General features: G+C 37.4%; 1 protein-coding gene across 1 annotated transcript in view; it reads right to left on the bottom strand.

Annotated features, from left to right (window-relative positions):
* Positions 1-560: 560 nt before the first annotated feature.
* Positions 561-8747, bottom strand: part of PRLR (prolactin receptor) — a 65533-nt gene continuing 57346 nt past the window's right edge. Inside the window, exon 8 of the mRNA XM_007466828.1 lies at positions 561-596. Within this exon, the coding sequence (XP_007466890.1) occupies positions 561-596 (36 nt within the window). The remainder of the gene's footprint in view (positions 597-8747) is intronic.

Here is an 8747-nt window from a genome sequence, read left to right as displayed (position 1 = left end):
TCTGAGTGCGTGGATCCAGCTCGCAGGTCAGCCAGTGGTCACGTCCTCTCAACTTTCTCCTCCAGCAGGGTGGGACTGGGGGAACAGCATACAGGGTGGACGTCTTGTATCACCTTGCACAGGGGACAACTGGCTTGGCCACATCCCCCACATCTGGGAAATAACCTTTTATCCCAAATGCCCGTAAGAGGTGAGGTTACCAGGTAAGCACAGAAAAGTTTTAAATTCACTGTCAAGTGTCCCCTTTTGCGTGGGCTCCCAGCTCCCAGCCCATCCTGCTCTGGGGCTGTAGGAAGTGGTTCTGTGATCTGGCTGGTCAAGTGCTGTGGGAGTGACACATGTCAGCAAGGCCAGTGGTGAGGCTAGGCCAGTGGTGATGCAGCCTCTCCCTGGGGTGCCCAAGCTGTCACGGTGTTGGACTGAGGTGAGAAAATGCTGAGCTCCTGAGGGCTGGCATGTGTTCCTCAGTTCTACAGGGCTGTGATCTATTTTGCTTCTGTGAGCACTGGAGGCTGTAGACTCCTTGGATATTTTTTCTTGGGCTGTAAGTTTAAAGGCTGTTATGGTGAGAAGTGCCCAACAGCATCAGAGGCTGCCTAGGGTGGGAAAGCAAAACACAGCATATTCTGAATAACTTCACAGTGAGAAGTTGTACCTTCTTTATTTAAAAGGAAAAATGTTTATTTTGGTCACTGTAACGTAATGTATGCTTTTCGTGAAAACAACAAACTCAAGCCTAGAAGACATGAGAGAAAGTAAAAATCACAAAAAAATCTAACCTTTGTATTTTAGTAAAGATTCAGAAATTTTTTTTCATGTGACATGTGTATATACATGATGTTTCATAAACTGCTTATAGTCAAACAGCCAGAGCAATGAAGGGATCTTCACCATGACAAGGAATCTTCACCTGGTGATGTTCCCATAAGTAAGGCCCAGAGAAGTTAAGGGTCCTCCTAACACTCTGGCAACCAGGGAGTTTCTCATTCTCACGGTAGTCCACACTCAGCTTCTAGCAATTTGTCAAAATTACTGTTTAATGTTTCTACCAGTTATGTCTCCAGGTTGAGAAGGTCTTGCCTGTGACTGTGAAGATCTGCCTGTATTTCTAGATTTCAGAGTGACAATTCACTATGCAACCTCACTTCTCTGATGAGTTCAAGAAAAGTCATTGGTTTGCAGTTTGTTCAGCTTCCTCTTGTAAAAATGGGAGTGATATCTTCCAAGCCCTTTACATGGTGGAGAAGCTGGAAGTCTACATATATTTTATTTAGTGAGTCCCTATCAATGGACAGCTGTATTTTCTCCAGCATCCTAGGACATAGAACTCTGTGCACTAGATTAGCTATTTTTTCCTTTGGAGAAATACTTTAAGAGGGATTTCTAGGTCAAAATGTATGTCTGTTTTAAATGCACTCCAGTAAGTTGGCAGTTTATAATTCAACTAACATGGCACAAAGTTGTTTTCCAAGATGCTGGGTCTTTTGATCTTTTTAGAATTACAATGATAGCCACTGAGTCTGAAAACTGGGATGAGGAGGAAACTTGGGTTCCCTCCCGATCTATGAGGCGTTTGAAATAACACTCCAAAATCTTCCTCTAGTTTCAGAGGTAAAAGACTATTAAACAGAAATTATTTCCAAGTTGTAAGGGATGTTAAGAGACTTCTGCTCTGGTTCTTTTTGTTCTCTCTCCCTCAAGCAGATCAGGTGTAATTTTCTTCATTTTCTATAAGACCAGAGAAGATGAGGAACTACCCCATGACTGGTAAATAGGAAGGACAGGATATCAGTCAAGAGAATTGCCATCTCTATTTCCCAAATAATGAATTACTTTGAAGATACAGAATATACTTCATCAGCTAGGAAAATATTGGAATTTCTCTTTGAAAAAGATAATTGGCAAAAGAGGAAACATGGAAATTCTGTTGTCATGTTAATAATTGTAGGTTTTTTCTTTTTATTTGTACACAGGTTCACTAATGATTTATCAGTTAAATCCTGAGTGAACTTTGCTCTTTGACCCCAATCCTTCTGCCAGTACCAGAGCAGGGTCCGTAAGATAACAGCTTTTCCAAAGTGATCCTTTCTCTCTCCTAACTCATTTAGGAGTGACGGATTGAAGGAAAGGGAAACATTTTGGAAAGATTTCAGATAAAACTCAATTTACATGAAACCTCCTATGACAGGTATTCCATTTCAGTGAACGGACTCTGAAGGAGGTCATGTGCAGGTGTTGAGACTGAGGGGCAGAGATGGCAGGTGTGCTGGGGAGAACTGCATGGAGATGAGGCTCAGACACTGCAACCCTTAGAGTTTCAGGTAGCACTGATTTTCTTGAAAAATGATGCAGAGTCAAAGTCCTTCAATTTAGTTATTAGGATGAACTCTTTGAGCAAAACTCATCTGGTATTATTAGAGTTAATTTTTTGTTTAAATTTATTTATTTATTTATGGCTGTGTTGGGTCTTCGTTGCTGCATGCAGGTTTTCTCTAGTTGCGGCGAGCAGGGGCTATTCTTTGCTGTGGTTTGGGCCTTCTCATCACAGTGGCTTCTCTTGTTGCGGAGCATGGGCTCTAGGTGCACAGGCTTCAGTAGTTGTGGCACGTGGGCTCAGTAGTTGTGGCTCACGGGCTTTGTTACTCCGTGGCATGTGGGATCTTCCCAGACCAGGGCTCGAACCCGTGTCCCCTGCATTAGCAGGTGGATTCTTAACCACTGTGCCACCTGGGAAGCTCCGAGTTAATATTTTTTTAAAGTCAGCCTGATAAGACTTGGGGACACAGTGGTTACCCCAGCCTTCCCACTAGACTGTGATCCCCAGGAGAGTGGAAAACACGTCCCTAATGCTTCCTGAATCCTAACACAGTGCCTGGCACACATGCTCATCAAGTGTTGTTCAACAGTGCATGTAGTTGAATGACTAATAGACCACTTAATGAGGAAGTGTTAAAAGGGGCGTCCTGAATGTTCAGATTAATTCCTTTTTGGTAGAATGTATGGCAGAAACATTTTTGTGCATAGGCCCCTTAGCAGTTGGATTTCTCCAGTTGTTCATTTCCTTGAACTTCACAAACAAAGCATGCTGTCTCTCCCAATCTCAGCAGGATGAGATTTGTCAGAATTTGGCTCACTGTGACAGGGGTTGATGCTGCAGGGGAGAGAAGCTGCCCTGAAGTTTGGGCCCTCAGATACAGTGAATTAGCTGACTAGGACCTTTAATTATCTCCCATTCCTATGATGATTGTTACAGAATTGTTTGATTTAAATGACAAATTGCAAATAGATTCAAATTGCAAATGAAAAATGAAGGAAGATTGAATCAAATGTGAAATAGGGAACTGATTTATCACCTAAAAGAAAAAATTCTCAGGTAGAAGGAGAAAACAAAATCTAGCTATATTGTGTTTATAAAAGAAACATTTAAAACATAATGACATAAAACAATTGAAAGTGAAGGAATGGAAAGAGATTCATCAGAGAATTACCACCCAAAAGAAAACTAGTGTAGCAATATCAGTATCAGAAAAGAAAAATAAGGGTTTTAAGACAGTCATTAAGGATAAAGGGGATCATATTTAATGATGAAAGGAATAATTTGTTAGGAAGATATACCTAATAATATGGCCTCAAAATATATAAAGCAAAAGTTGATAGAATTACAAGGAGAAAGAGGAATTTCTATAATCCTAGAAGATTTTAACTTATTTACAAATCACCTCAGAAAATTATATCTTAAGCAGCACAAAAGATGAATCTCATAAATGTAAAATTCTTAAATAAAATGTTACCAAACTGCAGCAAAGATTGCAAAAATACCTCATGACCAAGTAGAATTCATTCCAAGAATGTGAGGGTAATTTAATATTAAAGTATTTTCTCTAAATAAATTCTTTGTTATAATTTACATATTAACTGAATAACAGAAAAGTCACATTATCATATAAATAAATTTGAGAGCCTTTAACACCAATTCAAGATAAAAAAATATTATTAGCAAACAAGGAATAGAAAGGAGTTTCCTTAACATAGCCAAGTGTATCTGCAAAAACCTACAGGAAACATACTTAATGGTGAACTTTTAGTAGCATGTTCTTTAATGTCAGGATCAACAAAGAATGTCCACTATTCTGCTTTTATTCAACCTTGTACTGGAAATCCAACCCCAAGAAATAGATCAGGAAAAAGATATAAGAGTTATAAGGATCAGAAAATAAGAAAACCCAGTTGTTACATTCTGATGATATAGTTGTAAAAATGGAAAAGCCAAGAAAACTTACAAATTACAAGGATTAATAATTAGAGTTCAATAAGGTTTCAGGATATAAGATCAATATTAAAAAAATCAGTGGTTCCTAAATACAAGCAGCAACCACTTAGAATAAGATAATCTTTAAAAAGATACCATTTGCAATAGCAACAAAAATATTATGGTGCCTAGGAATGAATCTAATAAAACACATGTAGACATTTATGAAGAATAGCATAAAGCTTTATTAAAAACAAAAGTAAATGAAGTGATAAATCATGTTCATGATTAGGAAGAAACAATATTATAAAGACGTGATTTCTCCCAGAATTAATACATAAATTCTACTAACAACAATTTGAATCCCAGAACAAGTTTTTAGGAAAGTTGATAGGCTTATCTCAAAATTCATGTGATGAGTAAATGGCCCAGAATTGCCAGAATAATTTTGAGGAAGGTATGGAGGTGTAGGAATTAATTTACCAGATTGCAAGACTGCATGAAACTAGAGTAATAAAACAGGGAACATTGGAGCGTGGATAGATAAAGAGACCACTGGACTGGAACAGAAGCCCAGACTTAGTACTTGTGCTTATGTAGAGACTCAGATGGCATAAAAGATAAGCAAATCAGGGATGAGTTATTCAGATCCAGAATGGATTCATTAGGACAATGAAAATTAAAATGGCAACAATAAATTATTTTATGCTCATCAAATTGTCAAAAATTAAATATCTGACAATACTAGGTAATGATTAAGGAGTGAACTCCTACACTGCTGACTGGGGTAGACATTGGTACAACCGCTTTGAGAGCAATTTATCAGTATTGAGAAAATGTTAAGATATGTGTCCCATATGATCCAATAATTTCACTTCTAGATGTACATCCTGGAGAAAGTCTTGCAAACACTTAAAATGTGAAACTTGCATAAGAATATTCATTGCAGAGTCATTTATAATAGTGGAAATGGAAAGTTGATCAACACAGGGATTAACAAATAAATTTTACATATGTACACAACTGCATACGGCAGATAAAAACCAATCAACTGGAGCTATTTGGATCTCAAAAACCCAATGCTGAATGAAAAAAAATCAAGGTGAGTAATGATCTATGTTACCATCTATGTAAAATTTATAAACACCAGAAAAATTATATATATTGTTCATAGATACATATGTATGAAGTAAATGCATTTTTTAAATGGCCAGGAAGGATATACAACTGCAGGATTGTGGTTATACCACTGGAGAGGGAGATAGAGGATTTGGTTATTGAGGGATGCCAGTTCCTGCATCCATCATGTTTCATTTATTGAAAAGAAAAGGTATGCAAATGTAAAACAGATAGCTAGTGGGAAGCAGCTGCACAGCACAGGGAGATCAGCTCGGTGCTTTGTGGCCACCTAGAGGCCTGGGATAGGGAGGGTGGGAGGGAGGGAGACGCAAGAGGGAAGAGATATGGGAACATATATGTATAACTGATTCACTTTGTTAAACAGCAGAAACTGACTTTGTTATACAGCAGAAACTGACACACCATTGTAAAGCAATTATATTCCAATAAAGATGTTAAAAAAAAAAAGAAAAGGTATGGAAAAAAGGTAATATTTGTGAAATTTGGGTGTTGGTAAGTGGATCTTTGTTGTATCATCCTCCCTAATTTTCAAGTGTGTACGAAATATTTTATGCAATAGACAAAATATTATAAATGGAAGAGTCAATTACAGCTGGAGTTCTAAGTGGAGACATGGGATAATTCCAGGTAGGAGGAAGCAAACAAAAGAAAATGTGTATTGTCGGTGCTGAGATTTGTGGCTTAAGCTTCATTTGGGAGAGTCGGTTGTTTATCAGATTTGGAACCTCTCATCTTCGTTGTTCCCAGAAGGCCCAAGGAACTTCTGAGTGCTTCCAAGCATGTTTGCATTTTTAAAGCTTGGGTCTGGCAAATGGCTGAAGACTGGAGGAACTTGAGGGCAGTGGAAGGAGAAGATGTAGAATTTAGCTGGGTTGGAAGCAAGATGTCAGTTTTGATTTAGAATTAGTAGGAAATAAAATCAGAGAATATGTTGAAAGAGGAGTACAAGAATGCATGCCTGGAAAAAAAAACGCCTTGGATGAGTGTTCTAAGCCAAATATTTTAGCATGTGTCTGCGTTAGTATTTAGATTGCTGTTTTTTTCCTTCTTTAAAAAAAATATGTCCTAATAAAGTTTGCTGAAACAAAGAAAAAAAAAAACCCAAACTTACATTATATATAAAATACGTGTTTCACATATATAGAAAAAGACCCTCCAAAAATCATTGCTTAGGAAGTAATTTATTGATTCAGTTTAAATTAACCATTGCTACCATTGCAAAAGCAGTTGCTCTGAAAAAGTATTGAAAAATGTATCATGAGATTACATAGTTCAGTAACAATATCAATATTGATCATGTGAAGCAAAACTACTGGCAAATGTCATTGAAGCTCATTTTATAATTTCTAATAATTTATGCAGCAAATGTGTGTCACCTTAAAAATGTACCTGTGACGTTTACAAATTCTTTCAAACACATTTATAAATACAGTAATAAAAATTCCTGAGCTCCCTTAGCTTATACCAGTGTTCGCCAACCAACAATCCATGTGGTGTTTGACTAACACCCTCTAGCCTTTACTTAAAAAATATTTTAAGTAATAATAATAATAATAATAATAGCATTCGTAAGAGTATTTGTGCTTCAAGTCTGTTTGTAAGTGTAAGTTTTAATGTGAACCTGATCATAATAAGAGAAAAATGCTTAACACTTGTATGGGCAGCAGGAGTTGAGGGGTGAGGTGAGTAGGCGAGGTTGTAGACAAAAGAATCCCAATTTAAGTGTCGAGACCTCCAAAGTAGAATGTGTTTTATAGTACGGGTTTTGTCTCACTTGCATTCTTCAGAAGGATTCTCAGAAGTAAATCTGCAAGAATCTGCTCCCCTGGCCAGTAAGGTCCTATTGGAGGCTTTTAAATAACCCCATTTCCTATAGTCCTGCCCTATCTCCCAGCCCCAAGATTTCAAGGTTTCTGTTAAATAGATATTATATCTCCCAGTCCCTCAAAATAGTGGGGGATTTAGAATGTGTAAAAGTTGGTTAGTAAGTTGTAGAATTTAGTGGGGTTAAGCTTTCAGATATGGCTCTGGCAAGATGTGGCAACATATAATTTCTGTTTCCTTTTAGGAAAGCACATGCGATAATTTTGGAAAATTAGCTACACATTACTTTTCCAACTCGTCATTAATTATATGAACGCCGTGTCTGGTGACTAACACTACAATTTTTTCCAGCTTAAAAGTAAAAGTGTGTCCAGTAATTAAAGGCAGATGGCACCAATGTAAGCATGGGGGAGTCAGTGTTTCTTTGACAGAAGCCAAGTTTTAGCGAGTGATACTCACTAAATGAGAAATTTCTCATTCCCTGGTAAGACATGGCATTAGGGGATTTGGGAGGCAAAGACGAATTTGTAAAGCAAACCCCATACCATCCCACAATTCTGTAACACAAGCATGAACAGTAGGTAAAGATTTCTAGATCTAGATCCATTAAAAGTAAAAAGTTATCATTTTACACTTAATCCAATGAATTTGGTCAGAAAAGATGTAGTTAGTAATGTGGATGAATCACACTGTTCAAAAGCATTCCATTCTTTAATGGCTTGGTTTTACCTTTATTTTATAATACTTAAATGAGCTTCTCTGATCTGATCCCCATGTGCCTGGTTCCATCTCACGTTATTTTTTAGCAGCTTCTTGTGTGAGGGATGGGTGAAGGAAGGAGATTTGGTTTTGCAATCATATGGAAGGGTGAAGAGAAAGGAGGAAAATTGTTTTGGCCTAATTTACATAAACAATTTCTGGATTATAGATCCTTAGCAGCAAAAATCCATCAAGAAAATTGTTTCAGCCATGAATGTGTTATTTTGCTATTTACATATCAAATAAAAATAAATAGAGGAAGGGGAGGCAAGGGGAATAAACATTTATTGAGCCAGGCACTGATCTGGGTGTTTTCAACAGCATGAATAGAAATATAATGATCATATGCTACTGGGATGATTTTGTTTGGCAAGCGTTGTTTTTGGCGTGCAGTAAAAATGAAGATGTTCTGGCAATAGCAGTTAGCAGAATCTCCCATACTGCTGACAAGGATTTAACTGTCCATGTTGCCCCCTCAGAATGGAAGGAGACAAATGAATAAATCCATGGGAAAGAGAGAGCACAATGTGCAATAACCAAAGACTTACAGAATTAAAGATGCAAGATGAATCAGATGACTATAGCCTTCTATAATTCTTTAAGGCTAAAAAAAATAGGCATTACAATACGTTCATGTAGAAATAAGTTTTTAAAATCAAAACAAGATTATTTCTGGTATACGGCTGATTTTCCCCATACCATAATATCTTTGATGGTTAAAATCAAATAAGGAGGGGCTTCCCTGGTGGCGCAGTGGTTGAGAGTCCGCCTGCCG

This window comes from Lipotes vexillifer, unplaced genomic scaffold, assembly GCF_000442215.2.
Source record: "Lipotes vexillifer unplaced genomic scaffold, Lipotes_vexillifer_v1.1 scaffold647, whole genome shotgun sequence".
NCBI lineage: Eukaryota > Metazoa > Chordata > Mammalia > Artiodactyla > Lipotidae > Lipotes > Lipotes vexillifer.
This window is presented reverse-complemented; position numbering and strand designations above follow the sequence as displayed.